General features: G+C 51.1%; 2 protein-coding genes across 2 annotated transcripts; both read left to right on the plus strand.

Annotated features, from left to right (window-relative positions):
- Positions 1-1,326: 1,326 nt before the first annotated feature.
- Mrgpre (MAS related GPR family member E) lies at positions 1,327-6,980 on the plus strand. The gene is made up of 2 exons (XM_041666958.1): positions 1,327-1,452; positions 3,832-6,980. The coding sequence occupies exon 2, from the start codon at positions 3,900-3,902 to the stop codon at positions 4,827-4,829; it is 930 nt and encodes a 309-aa protein (XP_041522892.1). The 5' UTR covers positions 1,327-1,452; positions 3,832-3,899; the 3' UTR covers positions 4,830-6,980.
- A 14,210-nt stretch (positions 6,981-21,190) lies between these two features.
- Mrgprg (MAS related GPR family member G) lies at positions 21,191-22,063 on the plus strand. Its single transcript, XM_041666517.1, has one exon. The coding sequence runs from the start codon at positions 21,191-21,193 to the stop codon at positions 22,061-22,063; it is 873 nt and encodes a 290-aa protein (XP_041522451.1).
- The last annotated feature ends 220 nt before the right edge of the window (positions 22,064-22,283 follow it).

Here is a 22,283-nt window from a genome sequence, read left to right on the forward strand (position 1 = left end):
AGGGTTCAAAACGTGAGGTGGGGCTGGGATGGCGCTCAGGCGGCAGAGCTTCAGCCTAGCAGGACCAAAGCCCTGATTGCATCCCCAGAACCACGTGAACAGGGTGTGGCAGCACAGACCTCTAACCTTGGTTTGTAATCTCAGCACTCGGGAGATGGAGTCAGGAAGATCAGAGTTTCCAGGTCATCCTCGGCCACATAAAGAGTTCAAGCCAAGTTGGAATAAATGAGAATTTTAAACAAACAAACAAAAGATGTGCACTTACAAAGCCGGAGAGAACCCTTCTCCGCTCCTGCCCTGGACCTCTCTAGCGCTCCCTGTTTTCAGGGCCTCCCAGGGATTGTCCAGCAAAGCCAGAGGCAGCTTGCAGAGATGTGGTACAGCATTCCAGCGTCAGAGAAGCAGGTGGGAATGGAGCCTGGAGCCATCCCATCAGGTGGTGCCCTCGGGAAGCAGATGCTAGCAGTCAGAGGACACCATGATCTCCTAAATGTGACTGTCACCCTGGGATCATGAAGGGTGCTGCCACGGTGTCAGGTTTGCAGTCCAGGTTTCTAAAGGGACACTACCACAGTCAGACACTTGTCCTGGCTTAGCTCCACAAAGGACAGGAACACAGGTGTCATTGCCATGGGAACCATTTATATTTGGTGAATTTTGGGGTTCCTCTTGAGACTCTCCCACAAGTCTAAAGTTTTCCCCACAATACTAAGGTGAGGAAGAGTCACTGGGGCCTGTACTTCTGGAGACCCTGGAACTAAAACATGCACTTGCCCTTCCTCATTGAGCACCAGCTGTGATCAGTGACCCGTGGTTTTAAGATAATCAGAGAGCTCCTAATTATTAAAGTTCACTCTTACAAAGCTTTCTCTGGTTCCCTCTTTGCTGGAGACTGTACACACTGGCTCAACACCTCTGCCTCTGCCACAACCTGAACTGCCACAGCCCCGATGCCTGGAGTTGCAGGGGCCAAAAGCCTCCATGTTCTGCTTGTTAGAAACAAGCTTGTTAGACCTTCTCTGGCACATGGTGGTCCTTCTGTGTCATCAGTAGAGCGAATGGTCTCTAAAAGGCCCCTGGGTGTCTTGAGTCTAGACAGGAGAGCCTGTGAGGTCATTACTGGGCGTGTCAATGCTCAGCAGGCTCCCCTGAGCCATCCTGATTTCCTCTGAGCGCCAGGCTTGCCAGGAAGGCTGACAGGGAGGAGCTGGCTTTCTCTTGCTGTTCATACCTGGCCAGTAACTGAGCTCAGCTTAAGAGCAAGGTCCCCAGAGAGGCTCTTTCCTGACCTACCCTATCCCCTCCAACACCATGTGACATTGAGGAGCCAGCCGGCTGACGCTGAGTCGGAGTGCCCGCCTGCAGCTTGGTAGCTCCAGCAGCGGCCAGAGCCTTGGTCTGGCCAGGACAGTTCCCTCCAAGGCCCAGGGTGGAGCAGGGAGGACCAGAACGGTGAGCAGCCAGGGGACAAGGAAGAGCTCTGCGGCAGCCCAGTAGCTGGGTGTCCTCTGGGCAGTGGGGGACGGCAGCTGGGCGGGTGGGGGAGGGGCAGCTACATGAGCCTGGCGGGCCTAGCCTCCATCCTCTGACTTGGGCTGGGTCATCTGGCTTGCAGGCAGCTCTGGGCCACACCAGAAGGGCAGCTGAGTTAAACAGCACTTCCTCCACCTGTGGTGAGGCTCCTGTCCTATCAGGTCCCTTATGTGTGCCATTGTGTCCCTTGAGGGAGAGGAGGGTGGAGACTCAGGAGACAGTCACCTGGGCACTGTTCCTAAATCCTCACTGTCCCCAGCCAGAGCAGAGCCCGGACAAGGGGGACTCCATGCCAGTCTGTAGAAGGCAGAGCCACACCTATGTCGTATCCCAACCTTCTGTGTTTCCAGGGGGAACCTCCCCATTTCTCCTCCATTGATGTTTTCCTCCCTCTCCATCCCCTCCCTTCTACCCACAGAGTTTGTAATCTAGTTCTTCCTACCACCCAGCCCTGAGATTCTGCCCCCCAACCTCCAGATGGACAGGTGACCCCATACACAGCCCCCACAGGGTTCTAGTGGGAGAAGGACACTGGCCAGGCCTGGCTAAGCCTTGCCCTGCCTTTCACCCCTAAATTGTTGCTGTTGTTATCATTCCCCTGGTGTGGCTACAGCTTTTGTTCTCAGTTCACCTCCCCACTTCCCTCCCTCTTCTCTTCCTCTCCCTTGTCATGTGTTCTCTCCTCTCCCTTCCTTCCCAGGCTTTCCCTGGGGTCAGCAGGGCTGTGCCCTTTCTAGCCCCTGTCCCTAGCTGGCATTGAGGCCCTTGGTATACAGACAGGCCCCTTCAAGTATAGACATAAGGAATTCAGCCCAGGAAAGGAGAGGAGGGAGCTTGCAGCGCCATGGTGAGAACCTCAAGGTTAGCGAAGACCACCTGGCCCTTCAGAGTCTGAGCCTCCCCAGGGTCCTGGAACCAACTCAGTGCATGGCTGTGTGGAACTGAGTAGTTGAGAGGGGTCTTGTGTCAGGGGTGTCACCTCTGAATGTTCCCCCTTGACCATGGCAACCCATCCAGGCTGCCTAGGTGTGGAAACACTGGCTCACCCCATCAGTAAGAGCAGTTTCCCGGCCACACATAGTGCTTCCCTCTGTGAAGTGTGGGTTTAGGGGCCACCCATCTGGTTGTCACAGGATGATGGTACTTTAGAGAACCTAGCACCACTACCTAGACTCCACCCACCCCCACAGCACCACCAATACTCCCGCCCATTGCCCCCGCAGGAATCCCAATGCTTTGGGAGCTAGGATGGAACACGTAGCTAGAAATGGAGTCCTGAATCTCCACCTAGGGACTGATACGCTCTTCCCAAAGGAGACGAGGTGGCTAGCCACACCAAGACAGGAAGAAGACTCCAGCCAGACTCTGGGGAAAGGCAAGGCCCTGCCCTATCTCTCCAAAGAACAAGGAAAGGCTGAAGATAGCGATGGGGACAGATGAGCACAGGTGGAAGGATGGGACAGATGGTCATAGGTCCTGGGGTAGACAGGGAACCGCAGGTGATGGGAGGGACAGGTAGCCATGCTGGCAGGATGTGTGTTTTGCTGAGGTCTGGAGTTTGGTGGCCTCAGTGTCACAGCTATAGCTGTGTTGGGTCAGGGTTGTGCTCCTCTCTGGCCCCACCCTCCAGCATGCAGTGAGCCACTGTCTCAGGCACGGAAGGCAGATGAGGACCCTGTCCAGCGTCACCCTCAAACAAGTACCTCTTCCCCCTCAGGGAAGGAGTGGCATTTGAAAAGGAGGGGCCTCCCTAGTCCCTGAAGGACTGGAGTACTGTCACAGGCTGCAGGTATATGGCCAAAGGAGAGGGACAGTTGCTGGGTCTCCCTTGCCTGCACGGGATGGCAGTCAGCTAGAGGGTCCAGAGCCATTTGGCAACACACCCTCATGGAATGCTCCAGAAAAACCTAGAAGACTAAAGAGCTTTGCATGCTGATGACAAACACAAGGGGGCCTCCAGGTCCTCAGAGTTATGCCTCCAGCTCCCCTTCTCTCTGTACAAAGGGAGCCATCAAATCTGGGCTTCTCTTCCTCTCCCTGTGTTCCAGGCCATCCAGCCCCTCCAGGGAAGTCCAGAGTGAACAGTACTAGTAGGCTCCTGGAACAGGGCTCTGGAAGACGGACATTTCCACTTCATGCTTCAGACAGATAGGGGGGTGATAAAACAGATATAGGAGGTGGGTACCTCCTCCAGTGGGTGTCATCATTTCTGTCACCTATGATTCCCTGGCTACCTGAGTCCTCAGACGTGGGCAGGGACAGGCTCAGGTTCCTAAGTCAGTGTCATTACGGTTGCAGGGGTGTCCGGAGAGAGAAAACGCAACACAGACTTCTGCAGGCTCTGCTGTGGTTACCTTCGCTCCACAATGTCACTGAGAGTGCACACACAGTTTCCCAGAACCCAGGAGGACATGGCGTTCAACCTGACCATCCTGGTCCTCACCGAGCTCCTAAGTCTGGGTGGGCTGCTGGGCAACGGGGTGGCCCTTTGGCTGCTCAACCAGAACGTCTACAGGAATCCCTTCTCCATCTATCTCTTGGATGTGGCCTGTGCTGACCTCATCTTCCTCTGTTGCCACATGGTCACCATCATCCCCGAGCTGCTGCCGGACCAGCTGAACTTCCCGGAATTCGTACACATCAGCCTGCTCATGCTGCGATTCTTCTGCTACATCGTGGGCCTGAGCCTCCTGGCGGCCATCAGCACAGAGCAGTGCCTGGCCACTCTCTTCCCCGCCTGGTACCTGTGCCGCCGTCCACGGTACCTGACCACCTGTGTGTGCGCACTCATCTGGGTGCTCTGCCTGCTGCTGGACCTGCTGCTGAGCGGGGCCTGCACCCAGTTCTTTGGCGCACCCAGCTACCACCTGTGTGGGATGCTGTGGCTGGTGGTGGCAGTTCTCCTGACTGCCTTGTGCTGCGCCATGTGTGTGACCAGCCTGATCCTGTTGCTGCGAGTGGAGTGTGGTCCAGAGAGGCACCAGCCCCGGGGCTTCCCCACCCTAGTCTTGCTAGCTGTCCTCCTTTTCCTCTTCTGTGGTCTGCCCTTTGGCATTTTTTGGTTTTCCAAGAACCTGTTCTGGCACATTCCCCTCTACTTCTACCACTTCAGCTTCTTCATGGCGAGTGTGCACAGTGCGGCCAAGCCTGCTATCTACTTTTTCTTGGGCAGCACACCTGGCCAAAGGCTGCAGGAACCCCTCCGGCTGGTGCTCCAGCGGGCACTGGGAGATGAGGCTGAGCTGGGGGCTGTGAGAGAGGCTTCCCAAGGGGGACTTGTAGACATGACTGTCTAAGCCCAGTGGATCACAACTGCAGCTCCGACCCAAGGGGGCCAGGGGAACTGCCTGGTATAGGTTAAGAGCTAGGATCAGAGCTCCATCAGTAAGACCCTGGAGGGACATCTTTGCTGATGACCCAGCTGTGTGTGTCCTGGGAGGATGCTGGGAAGGGGCAGACAGAGGGTGATCTTTTTTGTGTGGAGGGCCTGGGATTGTGCATATTAGGCAGAACTCCAGGGCCACCTCATGACAGCTGCTTCCATAGCCTCCCTTTCCCCACGGCTACAGCAAGAAGAGATAGGCCAGTCATAGTGGTGGGCGCCTGTTCCTCCACTATCAGCATCCTCTTAGCTATAGAGCGTGGAATAAATGATGCTGAAATTGGACGCTTGGTTAGGTATGGGGGAATAAGTGGCTTGGGAGTCCTCAGTGGTTGAACTACAGCAGAAGGCATCCTCCTGACCCCACACCACAGCCAGAGATCAAAGCCTGTCAGGGACCAAGCAGAACTGGCACAGGCCTGATATCCCAGCTGTCTGACAAGCTGCAGTAGGGGGAGCAGGGTTGTAAAACCAAGGCCTGCCTTGCTACATCTAGTTTCAGGGATCTGTCTTCCTCTTTTGGCTTCTGCAGTCAATTCATGCATGTGGTACACACACACACACACACACACACACACACACACACTTGCACACATGGGTACGTGCAGTGAAAACAGAGTTCAAGCTCAGCTTAAGCTAAAGGGGACCCATCTCAAAAAGCAAAGCACAGAGGGGGATGTGTAGGAGAGAGAGCACTGGATGATGCAAACCTCACCCAACACTTCAGAAAAGTTGGTGGTCCTGGCTCTCAATCTCAAAGTGAAGCTCTCTGTGGCTAACAAGGCCCCTCTCAGCTCTGGACACACCCAAAGCACCTCTATCTAGCAGGACAGAGCCCAGAGCTTCAGCGCCCAAACAGCTCCTGCCTCCTTCCCTGCCCCCACATGCTACCTCTTTACCCCTATCCCATCCTGGACAGGATCTACTTAGCAGGGTTCCTCTGAGGAAGCAGCCTGGCTGTACCCCACAACAGATGATTGAGCTCCTGCCTGGCCAGGGGCACAGAAATGAATGGAAGCCCACCAATCCAGGGACAGGTGGCTGAGAGCCAGAGCTTGCCACCACCCATGTCATTGCACTAGTGCCACCCTTATATGGAACCCAGTCAGTTGGTTTACACACACACAGTGTTTGGAGTCGTGTCCAGAAAGTCCCGAGAGGATTTTATTACATCATCAACAATTCAGGCCCACATCCATGATGTGCTGACCTCCTTTGACATCTGAGTGGGTGTAATTCTGACTTGGACCAGGCCCACAGATTGAGGGACATTTGGTCTCTGTCATGATTAAACTTGTACCCGAGTCTGGACAAGGATGGCATCCTGGAACTGACGACTCTGTCTCCCCATCCCACTCAGCTTGCGTTGGGTTGCATCCTGTGGTATGATGTCTTCCCCTCAGATGCTCTGGCAAGTCTAGATGAAGGGATCCCAGGAGGCCAGGAGCTTGCGGGGGCTGGTCCTCCTCTTCCAGAGAAACCCCTTCTATCCCCCATGAGGTCCTTCCCTGTCCACCTCCAGGACAGAATTCTCAACCTCAGTTCTTCAGCTTGGGGAACAGAGAGCATGAAAGGAAGTAGCCTGTCCACAAATCCAGTTTTCAGCCTCTGGACACCCACTTCTCCCCGGGGGAAAATCCAAGCCAGCCTTACAGGTGTCTCCCCAACTATGCATTAGCCCAGAGCCTGTCCATGATGCTGGAGGGCCCTTCTGCGGCCCTGAAGTCCAGAGAGTCCTGTGTCTGCTTGAGACAACCCTGAACATGGAACAGACTCAGCCTGATGCAGTACGGAGTCTGAGGGAGTCTCAGGGAAATGTTTTTTGGTCAGGTTGACCTGTGAGCATTTTCTTGATAGCTAATAGATGAGGGTGGGCTCAGCCCACTGTGAGCAGTACCACCCCTAGGCGAGTGGGTCTGGGTTATAGAGAAAGCTAACTAAGCATGAGCCTAGGGGCACGTCGGTTCTTTAAGCCCCATGCTTCCTACCTCAGGCCTGCTTGAGGTCCTGCCCTGACAGCCAGCACAGTGATGGACTGTGACCTGGAAGTCTAAGCTGAATAAACCTTTTCCTCCCCAAATAGTTTTTAGTTCATGGTATTTATCATAGCAACAAAAAGCAAACTAGTACATACATTGTGTCTGCCTTGTTGGGCCAGAGCTGGCTGGAGTGTCATAGCCCACCCTATGTGCCCATGTCTCTTACACACTCAGACCCCTTAGCCACCCTGGGGTACAGACACATCAGGGTCTCTCAGGATACACCCTTCCTTGGATGGGTTTGGGACACCTCAAAATTCTCCTCTGGACTTCATGTGTAGTGGACTCTTCCCAAAGATCCCCAAATGCATATATGAAACGGTCCACTCTACCACCCCTATGGTATTCCAATGGCCTGGACTGGATGGCTCTTCTCTGGGCTCAGGTCTGCCTGTTTGGTCTTCTTCCAAGAGACCATCCTATCTTTGCATCCTATCCTGACAAAACTCCCCTTCTGCCCTCAGAGCAACAAAGGCCTCAAAAAAAGACCTCCAGCCATTTTTTACTCCACCCCCACCCAGTGTGACCCTGAAGAAGGATTACCCAAGTTCCCCTTCCCTGGGCCTCCAGGCAAAGTCAGACCTTGAGAGGCCCAGGTCCTAGGAGAACTGGCCAGGGGGCCAGGCTAGCATCCATCGTAGCCTACCCACTGCAGGATCCAGGAACACAGGAGCCACTTGGGAATACAGACTTCTCAGGAACAAGATGTCATTGTGATGTCACCACTGGATCAGCCAGACATTCTTGGAAGCCATTGTAAGCCTGCTCTCTCCGGTGGCCCACAGGGAGCACGGAGGAGCCCAGCCTATGTTTATAAGAATATAGTTTGTTGGGCTGGAGAGATGGCTCAGAGGTTAAGAGCACTGGCTGCTCTTCCAAAGGTCCTGAGTTCAATTCCCAGCAAACATATGGTGGCTCACAACCATCTGTAATGAGATCTGGTGCCCTCTTCTGGCATGCAGACAGAATGCTGTATACATAATAAATAAATAAATCTAAAAAAAAAAAGAATATAGTTTGTTGAGCAGGGACAGCAACCTAGTGGTCAGTGGCCTCAGATAACACCCTAGTGCCCACTCCACCCTACTGCATACTAATAACAGTGTTTCTCCCAAGACCTGTGAGGGCCTTGCTAGCCCACGCCTCACCTATCTCTCCCTCTCAGAAGGTGCTGCCTTCCCCTGGCCTCTGCCTCCTGATTTTTCTAGGGCTGTGCATTTCACAACTCCTTATAGCTCTGATCCTGTGTTCTTGAGTCCTCTCTGATGCTGAAAGACCCCTCCCAGAGCAAGCTAACTTCTAGAGACTCTCATGTACTGGTTTATGGTAACAAGTACAGGCTTGGATGCAGAGCCCATCCCCCTCCTTCTTTCTAGGGTTCTTATCCTCCTGTGGACACTTCTTCCCTCAGCCAGGTCCTTAGATATTAGGATCAGGCTGGTCCACAAAAAAAAAAGTGGAGAACCAGCAAGGAGTAGCCAGGGAGTGGAAGCAGAGTGGGCAAAGCCCCCAGCAGGCTATCTAACCCCAAGCAGAGAAAGCAGGGCTGCATGCTAAATGCTTCCTGTCTGCTGTATGGACGCCCTGAAATTAACAGGTACGGGTGGTTATTTGAATGCCACTCACCCCATGGCAGTAAGGAAAGCAAGAAGCCTCAGAAGTGGGGTGACCATTGTTTGGCCATTGTTGTCAGCAGTTCAGTTGGCCATTGATACCCAACTGTCTAAGGATGAGGTGAAGAATTAAAGAAGTTATAGCTTGAAACATATAAGCATTTTTATGTCCTTCTTATCCTTGAGACTTCCTGAGGGGAAACCATAGCTCCAAGTTAACAACCCGAGTTTGCAGCTTTGGGGGTGGAGAATGGGAAGATAAGGCAGGTGTCAACTGTTAGCTCGGGCTGAGTGGGATGCAATGATCTGGAAACCTGGGAAGAGGGTAGAAAGGCAACCTTGAGACTGAAGGCATGGAAGGGCAGCAGCCTGTGAGCCACACTCCTCTCTCCATGGTTACACCATGGGAAGCAGACTGGGGGGGGGGGGGGCACTCTGAAGGGAAGCTGCTCAGGACCCTAGTGCTGTCAAGTAGTTCAATATAACAATCAAGGGGCAAGCTCCATGAATGAGAGGTCCAGGGAGTAAAGTGGGTGGCATTTCTCTGGCGGGACACAGAGCACCAGGGAATGAGTAAAGTCACTGGCCCCTGGGGATTTGTGCTTTGTTTGTTTTTGGTTGTTGTTGTTGTTTGCTTTCTTTAGTATCTTGGGCAAAGGATTCATGAACTTTTAGGAGGCGGCATCATGTTGCAGTGTCAAAAGGCTGGACCCACCTGATACATTCTACCCTTCAGTTCTGAAGAATTCAGGCCCTTCTAGACTAGATCATCATGGCCTTGAGCGTGGCATAAGCCAGACAATCTAGCCAAAGCAATGAACTCCAAGTTCAGCCAGTGATCTCTCTAAAAAGAATAAGGTGGGGTGATTGAGGAACACACCCAACAACAACCTCTGGCTTTCACATGCATGCCTATGCCCACACTCACATGGCACACACGCATGGTGCTCACACACGATCCAGCAATAACAGGATTCTGCAGTAGCCTACCGGCTTAGCATGCCACTTCTTCCCTGATCTTAGGATTCATTCACAGACATGTTCTGCTGGCTAGCACACACAGCATGTTCCATCATGCCAGCCTAGCTGCAGTCATTCTGCTACCCAGCAGGGACACTGTCACCAGCATCGTCTTCACATGGTACTGATTTGCCCTGACAAGTCCTGAGTGTGTCTTAACACCTGTACTTTGGCATTCCTGTAGGTCTTGCCATCTCCTTCACTGAAGGCTGCCTATGGTGCCAGCATTTCCTGCAGTGCACACATCTCTGTGTACACTGAATGTGTGGATGGTTTCTTCTTTCCAGAAGATTTTCTGAATCACCTTGTTGAATGTCTCTTCTCTGAGGACAAGACTGGAAAATTCTAGATAAAGAAATATGTCAGAAGCTCTGCATAAACAAACCATTCTGAGCATTAAGAATGATGTCAGTTGTTGGAATAAGCGTTGAACAAATTCTCCAGACCCTGACCAAAACCCTATGTTGAAACTCCAACTCCTTCCTTCTCATTGCCATTGCCAAACTCAGTCACTCACTATGACCCTCATCTTGATAGCCAGGACAAGGCAGCTTTCAAAGATAAGACAGCCTTGTCTGGATAAACAGCTCCAGGAGGGAGAAACTGCAGGGTTGCTCGTAGCCTTAGCCATTGCATTCCCCAAACCTCCTTTATGAATCCCAAGTTTCCCTTCTCCTTTGGCAATCACCCATTTCTCATTGTGCCTGCCCCACGATGTTTGAGATAAGCATTCCTGTCTGCTGAGGTCAAACTGGTTTCTTTGATTCTGCCTCATTAACACTGAGATGCTAAAACCAAGGAGAACACCTGGGCCCCACCCCCAGCCCTCTTTCTAGGACCTTTTGACTTTCTTACTGTCCTTGCCAACTCCTGGGAACTGTTATCTTGGGGGCACAGATGCTTGCCAAACTATAATCTAAACAGCCACAAGTCTACCTGGGACCTCTGGTCTTGTGGCCTCTGTCTCCATGAGAAGTGGAAAGTTCCACTGATGGGCCTCTGGTTCTGGGGGTTTCATTGATATTCTATGTAAAGCCAGTTTGGGGCCTCAAGTAAGCCTGGCAGGACCACCCACCTCTTTCAGACAATTAACCTTTCTCCATCTTGTTCAGACCTGGGACCCTTTCCAGTGACCTTGAGTTCCTGAAGTCCACTGACAGCTCTGGCTCTGGTCACCGTGATCATCTGGCACCTTTGCTGAGTATGTTCAAGCCCACCTCACAGGTAGACCTGCCTGTCCATCACTCTCAAGATCTCTATGATCTCTCCGCACTCTTCTCTGAAAAAAAATCTCTTAGGACTACACTGTAAACTGTCTTAGAGAGTCCTTTGGGTGTGGTTTAAAACCTATAAACTCTGTAACAAAATTAGCTCTGTGTAACAGAAGTCTTAAAATCTATACATGAGTATATATGTGATCCAACTCTAGTCTAGGATATATTGTATATGTAACTTAGATTCTTTACATTGTTATCTAAATTTTCTAGAAGCCTGGTATTGAAGTTAGCAAAGGCATAAGTAATTAGGTGTAAATCTCTAAGTCAGCTTTTGTTTTTTTTTTTTTTGTTTTTCGAGACAGGGTTTCACTGTGGCTTTGGAGCCTGTCCTGGAACTAGCTCTATAGACCAGGCTGGTCTCGAACTCACAGATAACAGCTTTTGTTAATATGAACACACCTTTATAAATTTAAGATTTTTGTCGTCACACAAAAATTCATGCCAATCTACATATTTTGGAGACTTGCTGTTGTTTCTTAATCTAAAGGAGATACAGTGATGAGAATAAACAACTTTTGTTTAGGAAAATACATGTTTTTAAATAGCAACCATGTGGCTCTCCTCCATCTTGGCTGAGGATCTTATCAAGACAGAAGCAAACCACATGACTGGCAGCCATTTTTACCAAGGTTAAAGAGTGCATGTCATATGACTTCACTATTTTTTTTCCTTTCTATTCTTTTCTTTTATTACTTTAAAAAAATACCAATCCAAATTCCCACTTTCTCCCCTCCTCCCACGTGACTTCTTCCAGACCAGCCTGGTCTACAAGAGCTAGTTCCAGGACAGGCTCCAAAGCTACAGAGAAACCCTGTCTTGAAAAACAAAACAAAACAAAAACAAAAAAAAAAAAAAGGTGACCATGTGGCATATGTTATTCTTTCGGTCCCTGCCCTAGCCACGCCCACTCCTTTTTAACCTCTGACCTCAGTCCGCCATCGCTCTCTCTTTGTTTCTCTCCCGGTGTACACACGGGGCTTTGCCTCTCTCCTCCTCTCTCTCCCTCCTTCTCTCTCTCTCTCTCTCTCTCTCTCTCTCTCTCTCCCCCCCCCCTTTCTTTCCCTCCTTTTTAATAAATTCTTATATGGCTATTTCCTGTGTTTATATGTCTGTTACCCGAGTAGCCGCTTGTCGCATGGCGACTCCGCCAGCCCGCCCCGGGGACCAACAACCGTCTCTTCGGGGCTAGCAGCTGCTTTTATGGCTCCCCGGGTCTGCTCACATGCGCCCGCTGCATTGGGGGTTCCGCCGCGTGGCTTCCCGCTGCTACCGGGAACCCCCCATGTATTTTTTAAGAATAACAGCATAGAGCAACTTCTCAGTCCTGCTGACCCCTCTTCTCATCATTATGTCTCCTTTTAGACTAAGGTATAACAAGTATCCAAAATATGTTGAATCATAAATTTTTGTGTGATGACTATTATTGTTTTTTAAAGATATGGTTGTGGGGGGAGGCCAGTCCCACAAGGAGCTTCAGCAGGTCACCAGAGGCCTTGGCAGTGCAGCGGCAGGTCACCCAAGGCATTGGCGGGTCACCTGAGACATCAGCAGGTCACTCGAGGCTTTGGCAGGTCCCCTGAGGCCTCAGTAGGTCCCTTGGCAGGTGAGAGACAGACAAGCCATGCGGGGAGAGTTTGGATATAGAGTTTATTTAGTGGGTTATGGGAAGGGGGAAGAAAAAAGGAGGAAAGGGGAAGAAGAGAGAAAAGCAGAGAGAGAAAGAGATGAGGGAGAGACAGAAATTACCTCATACTTGTGTCAAGTTGACACACAAAACTAGGAAGTACAGGGTACAAAGGCTCCACTTGAATTGTGGTAACACTAACCACTAGGCAAAACTTCCCCAATGCCTCCTTTGCCGCCAGGGCTCTGCCCCAACTGTGGACACTTTGGGGTTGATTGCCCTACTCTGCCTGGTCAAACTAGGTCAGTTTCCCCAAGTTTCTTCTCTGAGAAAAATCTCTCGGACCAGGGTCTGTCAGCCAAAGGCCAGTTGTGTTGTCTGACCGCTGAAGAGTGAATGCTGTCCTGTAAGTGCCGCTAAAGAGCCACATCTGCCCCCAGTGAAGCCTCTGGGACTGTGGGAGCCTAGGACGACTGCCTAGGTAGTGGGTAGTCTCTCTCATTTAATTGATACATAGGCCATTTGGATTATATCTCCTGCTATAGTTTATCCTTTTCAGATCTCTGATGCTGTGGTTTGACTAACTGTAGCTTTAACAGCAAAAGGCTAACCAGCTCCTCCCCCAAGGCTGCAGCCACCTTCATATGTAAAACTCAGGCCTCACTGGAGAGCCACGCTGTAGCCAGCCAAGAAAGACAAAAAGTACCTTTTTTTATATATATATTTTGGAGATCAGACCTTTGTCAGTTGCAGGGTTGGTGAAAATCTTCTCCCAGTAAGTGGGTTGCCTTTTTGTCTTAGTGACAGTGTCCTTTGCTTTACAGAAGCTTCTCAGTCTCAGGAGGTCCCATTTATTCAATGATGCCCTTAGTGTCTGTGCTGCTGGGGTTATACATAGGAAGTGGTCTCCTGTGCCCATGTGCTGTAGAGTACTTCCCACTTTCTCTTCTATCAGGTTCAGTGTGTTCGGACTGATATTGAGGTCTTTAATCCATTTGGACTTGAGTTTTGTCATGGTGATAGATATGGATCTATTTTCAGGGAACCCTGATTGCTCTTCGAGCAGATGAGGGAGGGGGACTTGATCGGGGGAGGGAGAGGGAAATGGGAAGCGGTTGCGGGGAGGAGGCAGAAATCCTTAATAAATAAATAAATTAGAAAAAAAGTACCTTTTTAGCAGACTCTAGAGACAAACTCACAAAATAGGTTTTAATGCAATTTTTTTTTTTTAACCAGGCCTTTATTTACAGAAACTTGCTTTGCAATGACTGCTCTCAGAACCAACCCTTGTGTCTCATGGTAAATGGTTGGATGGATGGAAAGAAAAATTTAAAGCTTACATATAAGTTCTGAGGGTCTAAGAAAGGGTTAAAATAAAAAAATGTTTCCGATTTCTTTCCCCCTCTATGGTATTGTTATGCTAAGACTTCAAAAGTTCAGAGCTTTGACATTAATCGATAGAGTTCTGGCAAGCTGTTAATCTAGTTCTGAGAAGCACTGAATACCATTATCATGGTCACGAGCTCAAGGTTTTACATTTCCTTTGGTGTTTTTCTAAAAATGGGTTTAAAGTGCTTCTCAATGCTGCTTAAAACACCTTTGTCCCCTCTGTGTACTGGCCCTCTGCAGAGAAGATTGCTGCTTGTAACCCCGGCCCCGACACACTATGATCAAAAGCGTGAGTCCCCTGCCTCTTCCACAGTGGGGATTTCAGCACAGATTACAAACAATGGCGATTTAACACACCTAAAATTTTTGTCTCTTTTTGTAAACTTAAGAAACCCATGCAAGCTTCAGGGAGCTGACTTGGATCTACAGGTCAAAGGGACTCCAGCTATGAACTGTCAATCAACAACCTGTTTCCCCACCTGCCTATTCCTGAGGGTGGAATTTTTCTCTCTTTCTTCCCCCTGGGTGGGGGGTGTTGTGTTGCATGTGTTTGGTGAACCTTGACTGCATGTAGTCTGGCCTGCTCCCAAACTCGCCTGTGCTCTTCAGGAAGTAGGTTATTAGATAGGATCACATAGATATCATGAAAGGTGAGATTATAAGACTGGGACTTAGAGCTTAGATAGTAAAAGACTTAGATGAAGGAAACTCCTTCCAGTTGCCTGTGCGCTGACAGTAGTTAGAAAGCTCCCATGGAATAACGGGATCAAAGGTGCCTTTAGGTGACCACTTTAAATTGTTATCTGAATTGTAACGAGGCCATTTTTGAACAAAGATGGACAAGTGTGGGAATCTGTAAGTAGGGCATTAAGGCCTGGGGTTTTAGGACCTCTAAAAGGCATCCCAGGGGGGAGGCTGGATTGATGGTCTTGGAAGGCTTGCTACCCATAGCTGAAACCATGAAAGCCCGCGTAAATGGCGACACAAGGCTTATAGGTAGGGTGTGATGGTGACAAACACTGTAGGGCTTGTAGGGGAGCGTTCTCTACCTACAAGTGAGGTGTTAAAGCCTGACTGGCTCCAGTTGGGGCAACTCAGAAGCCAAAGAGGCCACAGCGGGGACCACTGACAAGTGGTCCAAAAGAAAAGAAAAAAAGGAGAAAGAAAAATCTGAGGGACCCTGAGCCCCCAGTTATGGGAGGACTGACCCTGAGTCGTCCAAACACGATTTTAGCTAAGGGAAGCAAACCAGAGGTGAATGTCAGTGAAGGGCTCAACCGTAGCCATGAAGGCAGTGGTTGGGGCTGTGTCCCGTCCCCCCCCCACACACACACCCCTTTTCTAGGAACACCAGAAGATTTCCGGGAGGTCAATGGTTAATTCCTCAGGTTTGGAGAACCAGTTAAGCTGACCAGAATGGGGAAACTCATCGACTGAAGCCAGTGGTGTGCATAGAAATACCACTCAGGCAGATGGAACATGTGATTGTTGTGGAAAAAATACCCAGTTCCAGATCCCAACCCCAGGAGAAGGGCTAGGGATGGGAGAGCCTCCAGAGTCTCATGGCACCTATGAAATTACCTGGCGTGAGTGAGAAGGAAACACGGAACACACAACAAACCCACTTAGGAGTTTTATTAGAGGGGGGCGTGTTACAGGCCTGGGGAAGTCAGTGTGCAGAGAGAAAGAGAGAGAGAGAGAGAGAGAGAGAGAGAGAGCTGAAGATGGCGCCTCCAGCTTTTAAGGGCTGCCTAGGGGATGGTGTGGTTACGTCATACGCAGATGATGGAGCTCACACATGCATGCAAAGGCTCATGCAGCTGTGTCATACATAGATGATGCAACCATGCTGCACATGGGTCACACGAGGTCCTCTAAGATTCCCGGGGCCATTAGGCACTTCTGCCTGAGGGCGTGTTTGCTCTTGTGTGGCCCTGGAACCCGGAAGTGTCAGCCGTGTTGTGTGGCTAAATCACTACACAACCTATCCCTTTTGTTACCCTAGGCATTGTTTTCAGGACTCAGAACTAAACCAGCTGGACTGAAGCCTTTTCTACATCAATTAACCTCTGCCTCACCAGCTCTCAAAAACTGTAGAAAAATTTCAGACCATCTTAATATAGTGATATTTTATTTGTGTTTTAATAAATAAAGCTTGCCTGAAGATCAGAGTGCAAATCTAGCCACACTGGTCAGCCATACAGGTCAGGCAGTAGCAGCACACACCTTTAATCCCAGCAGCCACACTAATTATCTATAGAGGCCTGGCGGTGGTGGTGCATGCCTTTAATCTCAGCACTAGAAAGGAGTATAAGGCAGGGTGAGACAGGAACTGGTGCTCTTTTCAGTTTGAAGATTTTGTAGAGGTAAGAACTCTCTAGTGGTTGGCTGCTTTGCTTCTCTGATCTTTCAGCCTGAGCCCCAATATCTGTCTCTGGGTTTTTATTAGTCATGCTACATCTTAACATCCTTCAGGGCCAACTGGAATCTTCAGCTACGGCAGTGCTCCACGACTAGACCTGACCACTGCTAAGGATGAGATCTGTGCTCTCCTCTATAAAGGATGCTGCTCTGTTGAGGATGGGGTCTGTGTCCTATGTAAATGATGCCACTCTGTACCAACAAACCCTAGCTGATTTGAGACGGTGCCCAAAGACACGGGGAAAACAGGCAGAGAAGCAGACAAACCTGATCTCAAGAGCTGAGCCTGCTTTATTGGAACAGCGAGGGGCCCCAGCCTTTCTGATGGTTGAAGGTTGAGAGCATTTAGAGGAGCAGGAGGACATGTACTTACACATGCACACATGTGTAAGTGGCTACCAGGAAGTTACAGCTGTTTTCCTGAGGTTTGACTGGGAGCTGTCAAATATGATACCCTGAATATTATTTCTACAGTGGAGCAGAACGGTCAGATTAGGGCTAAGCCATTACTTACAGTTAGGAGCTATTGCCCAGTGCAGCCTGACTCAATTCCTCATGACCTAAGGCTATTGCTCAACAGAGACCTGACAAAAAAAAAAATCCAACCACAAACCTCCTATATATGGGCTTTCGGGTCCCTCCTTCGCTGGCTCCTCTCCTTTATCACTTCTTTGTTCCGTATCATCCCTGTACTTATGTTTTCACCCGAACAAAATGTTCCATGTAAGTTCTCTTAATGGGCCTCACCCTACACCAGCTCCATCTGATGCTGATTTATCTGCAAAAAGACCTTTTAGGTGCTATGGAGAAACTCTGGCTGCAAAGACCCATCACCCCTTTGACTCCAGATACAGTCCTTTCCATGAGTCCTCTGTTGTCTCCTGTTGTTCTGTGACTCCCTATTGCTTCTGCCAGCTCACTCTGGTGCAGCACTCCTGGCAGTGGGACGAGTCCCAGTCACCCTGTGCCCACTTCCTCTCACCAGCTTACCCACCTCCCCCTCCCCACCTCCCAGCAGCTTCCCCGCCCCCTCCCTCTACCGTCCTGGGCAATCTGTCGGTTTCAGTCTATAACCAAATCATCTGTTTTCAGCTCTCTACTGATCATTTCTCAGAAGTTTCCCCCAGAAGGCATGACGACAACCGTATGGCCCATCACAGTGGACCAAGTTAAAACTCTTCTCCTGCTAAGTGCGCAGAGAAACCCCTCTTTCGCAGACTCTGAGCTAGACGGTGCCTACAGATCCCCCACAAAACTCCAGCCCTATTCCTGGAACCCCTCTCCTCTCCAGTCCATTCCTTACTTCTTAAGAGTTAGAATATGTCGGAATAAACTTTGAACAAACTCGCCAGACCGTGACCAAGGAAGACCCTATGCTGAAACTCCAACTCCTTCCCCATTACTGTCGTTGCCAAACTCAGTTTTGGCACGCAACCTGATAGCCAGGACAAGGCAGCTTCTAGAGATATAACAACCTGGTCTGGACAAACAGCTCTGGGAGGGGGAAACTGCAGGCTTGCACGTAGCTCCGCTCATTGCATTCCCCAAACCTTCTATATGAACCCCACGTTCCCTGTCCCATTGTGTCTGTCCCTCCATGTTTGAGGTAAACATTCCTGTCTGCTGAGGTCAAACTGGTCTCTTTTCTGCCTCCTGACCCTTTAAACTGCCTCAGGGCTCTAACATCAGTATTGTTAGCATTAGGTCTGGGGTGCCAAGGAAATGACCTCACGACCCAAAAGCATTTCCACTGAAGTGAGCAAACACACCCAGTTGGGTCCTCCCTATGTTTTTGTTACTAATAAAGAGTCCAGTGCCTGATTGACAGGCCAGAGCAACCAGGTGGAGAAGCAGAAAGACGTTTCAAGCAGAATGCAGCCTTGAGTTCAAGCAGTGCTGACGCTGGAAGAATTGGAGTTTCTGACGACTGGTTTCTGTGTAATGTTTCTTAGAGGAGCTGTTGTCTCATGTAAGAAATAACAGCACATTTTGTTTACATTTCCCACAGTGTTACCCAATGTCAATGACATGGCCAGTCACAGGCCACCAGTCACGGAGTAACAAGCCACATGAATTATATGGAACCAAAATAAACAAAAGACAATAACAACCAAAACCTCACCAGGACTGATTGAGACAATGGAAAAGCTGGAGAGATTTGGGGCAGCAGCAGGTATTTTCTGCACGTTTATCTGGCGTATGTGCTGCTAGGTGACTCTACAGCAGCCATGCGGGAAGGTCTGCACCCAGCATGGATAATAGCTGGGCAGATGGAAACCCTCCCCACAGCCTTCCCCAGTGTACACTCCACTCTGGACCCTGAAGACATGCAGCTTGGGTAGAACTGCATACAAATGGCTGGGGGAGGGGCGGTGTTGGATACTCAGGTAAGGTCCTCAGGACCCTTCCCGGCCCCTCCTTCTGTGAGCGAGCCTCTAAAGTCATCAGGTCCACCTGGGATGATCTTTGTCAGGCAGATACAGCTGAACTCATGAAGATGGCCGCAGCTGGCTCAAAGGATGGGAGGATAGGAATTGATAATATGGTTCAGTGGGTATAGGTGCTTGCCACCAAGTCTGACAGCCTGGGTTCAATGCCCGGAAACCGTATGGTGGAAGGCGAGAGCTGACCTTAATACACACACACTTGAGACAGTGTTTTACTATGTTGCCCTAGTCCTCCTGGAACTCTCTATGTAGACTCACAGAGACTGCCTCTGCCCCCCCCCGCCCCCCCCCCCACACAAGTGCTGGGATTAAAGGAGTGGCCACCACACTGGTTTAAACACATGTTATTTGTGTGTGTATGCACACAAATGCACCACCATATGTGTCCAGAGCAGAGGACAACTTTCAGAAATGAATTCTCTCCTTCCATGTAGATCCCCGGAATTAAATTTAGGTTGTCAGGCTTGGTGGCAAGCACCTTTACTCACTGAGACTTCTCACTGGCCCAACAACTTATTTTTTTTAAAGATAAGATCTTGCATTAAATGCACCGACTAGCATGGCCAAATGGATAGTAAGTCCCGGGGTCCTCTGGTCTCCACCCCCAGTAGCGGGGTTATAAGCATGCACCATCATGCCCAGCTTTTGTCCCAGGGGCTGGGATCCAAACCCAGGTCTTCATGCTTGCATAGCAAGCGCTTTCCTGACTGATCCATTCCTACAGCGGCATCTCTTTCTTTGGTCTCACCTAGCGCCAGGGATTACTCCAGAGTGGGTGGTGTGGAGGCTCTCTGGTTTCTTCTCCCAGATGAGGAGGAGGAGCCGCCCACACTAACAGCTCTGTTTGAGCTCATTCCTTTGGTTCCTGTGAAAAGGTGACACGCCCTCCAACTTCTAAGGAACTGGCAGGAGCCAGCCCCAGAGGACAGGAGGGGATTTAGGGGCCAGGCAGAGCTCAAGACAACTGAGTGTGGGCTGAGCGAGCTGGGGACAGCCACTGTCAGCAGGCGGTCAGCAGGTGAGAAGGGTAGTCTGTCCCTCTGCCTCCTCCCCCAAGCAAGGAACACCCCTTCTCTTACCCTCTATAGCACTCCTCCCTGCCTGGCTCTCAGAGGGGCACTGGTGGCTCTGAGAATGTACTCCGTAATGGCAGTTAAGGGAACTTTGGAGGCTGAGGCTACAATCTCGGAATACACAGCTTTGGGTTCCCCGGAGAACAGGGATGAGGAAGATGCTCCATTCCACCTTCTCATCCCCTTTCAGAACTAGCCTTGCCTCCATCAGCCAGAATCCACACAGGATTTGGAGTCTGGATTAAGCACCCCTGGGATACCATGGGGCACTAGGGGCCACCGAGGGAAAGGTTCCTGTCTCTGTCAACACTGTGATGTGTGAGAGGACCTGCACTCTGACCCTTACAGCTGGGCTTGTAGGTTGAGCCACCGTCCCCTGGAGGTGCCAGGAAGGATCCTTGGTGATGAGCGGGGAGGTGACACTTACCAGGACACTGCAGAAGTTTTGGGATCAAGAGAGGAAGCAGAGTCGGGGGGGGGGGGGGCTCTCTGGGAGTGGAGAGATAGCTAAGGTGTCCTCCTGGGCAGGGGACACAGCCCAAGCCAGGAGTGAGGGTACAACACCAACTCACAGTTATCTCTGTCACTGTCTCCTATACCCCTCTCCGTCTCTGTCCCCGTCTCCTTGTCTGTGTCTCCCCATCTCTGACTCTATCTCTTTATCTCTCTGTCTCTTTCTCCATCTATCCTTTCCTATAGCCGCTCTTCCCTGGCAGCCCCTGTGCCCAGAACTTGGGCCTGGGTCCTCCTATCTGGAACATCCCCAGAGAGAGGTACTGCTCTGGGAACCCCTCCACTGAGAGCGCCAGGGACTTCCTTTTGCTAATCAGTCCCCAAGAAGACCCTGAAACCCATCACCAAAGCCCAGACTCTGGGAGGATGCTTCAGAGGAGTCACAGTCCTTCTGGACCATGGGGGTTCAGTGTCCTGCTCCAGATGGAGTGTGTAGGGAAGTCTCCTAATGCCTCACCCAGCACAGAATAGAGTACCCTGGCTCACAGCAGGCATCATCAGAGACCCCTGGGTGGGTGCCATCAGGGCTTTGGAGCCCTCACACTAGAACATGATGGGAAAGGGGGTCCTGCCGCCTGTGGCCCCTTTGCTTGAATGTGGTAGGCCTCTGCAAGGGATACCTCACACAGGAAGGGTTGCCCAGCCAGGATGAGGGCGAAGAATGATACCTCAGAGCACAGCAGATGCTGGGGAGGGGGCAAGAGCAAGCGCAGCTAGGCAGGGGGCCATGGCATCTCGAACTCCAGAAGCTAGGGACTCATGCTGTCTTGCCTTCCACACTCAGAGCACTGCAGCTGGGGCAGCGAGCACCACCACCCTTTGCAGGGGCCTCCCAGATCACCCACGGAAGCTAGCAGGGATGTTCTCCATATTCAACATCTGGGGCACGTTCATCAGTGTGCTCTTCTACCTCAGCCTCATCGTCAGCCTGGCGGGGCTGGCGGGCAATGCCCTGCTGCTCTGGCACCTCGGCCTGCACATCAAGAAGGGCCCCTTCAACGTCTACCTGCTGCACCTGGCTGCCGCTGACTTCCTCTTCCTCGCCTGCCAGGTGGGCTTCTCTATCGCTGAGATAGCCTTGGGCTATGAGGACGCACTCTACTTCCCGGTCGTCTTCCTATGGTTTGCGGTGGGGCTCTGGCTGCTGGCTGCCTTCACTGTGGACTGCTGCCTCAACTACATGTTCCCCTCTTACTGCAGCCCCAGCTGCCGCCCCAGGTACACTTCAGCCGTGCTCTGCCTCCTGATCTGGGCATTGACCATGCCGGCCGTGCTCCTGCCGGCCAATGCCTGTGGACTGCTGTACAAGGGGCTGAGCGTGTTCGTCTGCCTCAGATACCACTGGGTCAGCGTCGTGTGGCTAGGGGTGCTGGTGAGCATGGCCTGTGGGGCCAGCATGATTCTCTTGATCTGCGGGAACTGCTGCTCTTTGCAGCCACCCCCCAAGTTCTGCAAGGTGGCCCAGTGCCTCGGGATCCTGCTGTTCTTCTGTCGCCTGCCCATGGTTGTCTACTGGAGCCTGCGGCCGGTCATAGCATTCCTGCTCCCCTTCTTCTTGCCATTGGCCACCCTCCTAGCCTGCGTTGACAGCAGCGTAAAGCCTCTCTTGTACTACATGAAGGGCAGGCAGCTCAGGAAGAGGGAGCCACTGCGGGTTGTCCTAAACAGGGCTCTAGGGGAGGAGTCCCAGTCAAACCTTGGGGGTCTATCCCTGCCTATGAGACAAGCGTAGAGTGGCTATCCTATGCCCACTTGCCCTGCCCTCAGAGCTGCCAGGGTACCCCAGTCTTGCTCAAAACCCTTGCCATGTCCCAGCTCTAGTTCTACAGACTTCAGGGCTCCCTCTCATAAGCAGGGGAGAAGGGAAAGAGTCCTGATTGCATGTTGGACATTTAAAGGACATGGCAAGGAGGACAGAAAGAGATAGAGGGGCAGGTGCAGGAAGGAGGACC

Source organism: Microtus oregoni, unplaced genomic scaffold, assembly GCF_018167655.1.
Source record: "Microtus oregoni isolate MIOR12 unplaced genomic scaffold, Mior012 000016F_ref0000370, whole genome shotgun sequence".
Lineage (NCBI taxonomy): Eukaryota > Metazoa > Chordata > Mammalia > Rodentia > Cricetidae > Microtus > Microtus oregoni.

Bases quoted from the DNA above. Each gene is read 5' to 3' on its own strand.
- Mrgpre (XM_041666958.1), top strand. From the start codon at position 3,900: ATGTCACTGAGAGTGCACACACAGTTTCCCAGAACCCAGGAGGACATG.
- Mrgprg (XM_041666517.1), top strand. From the start codon at position 21,191: ATGTTCTCCATATTCAACATCTGGGGCACGTTCATCAGTGTGCTCTTC.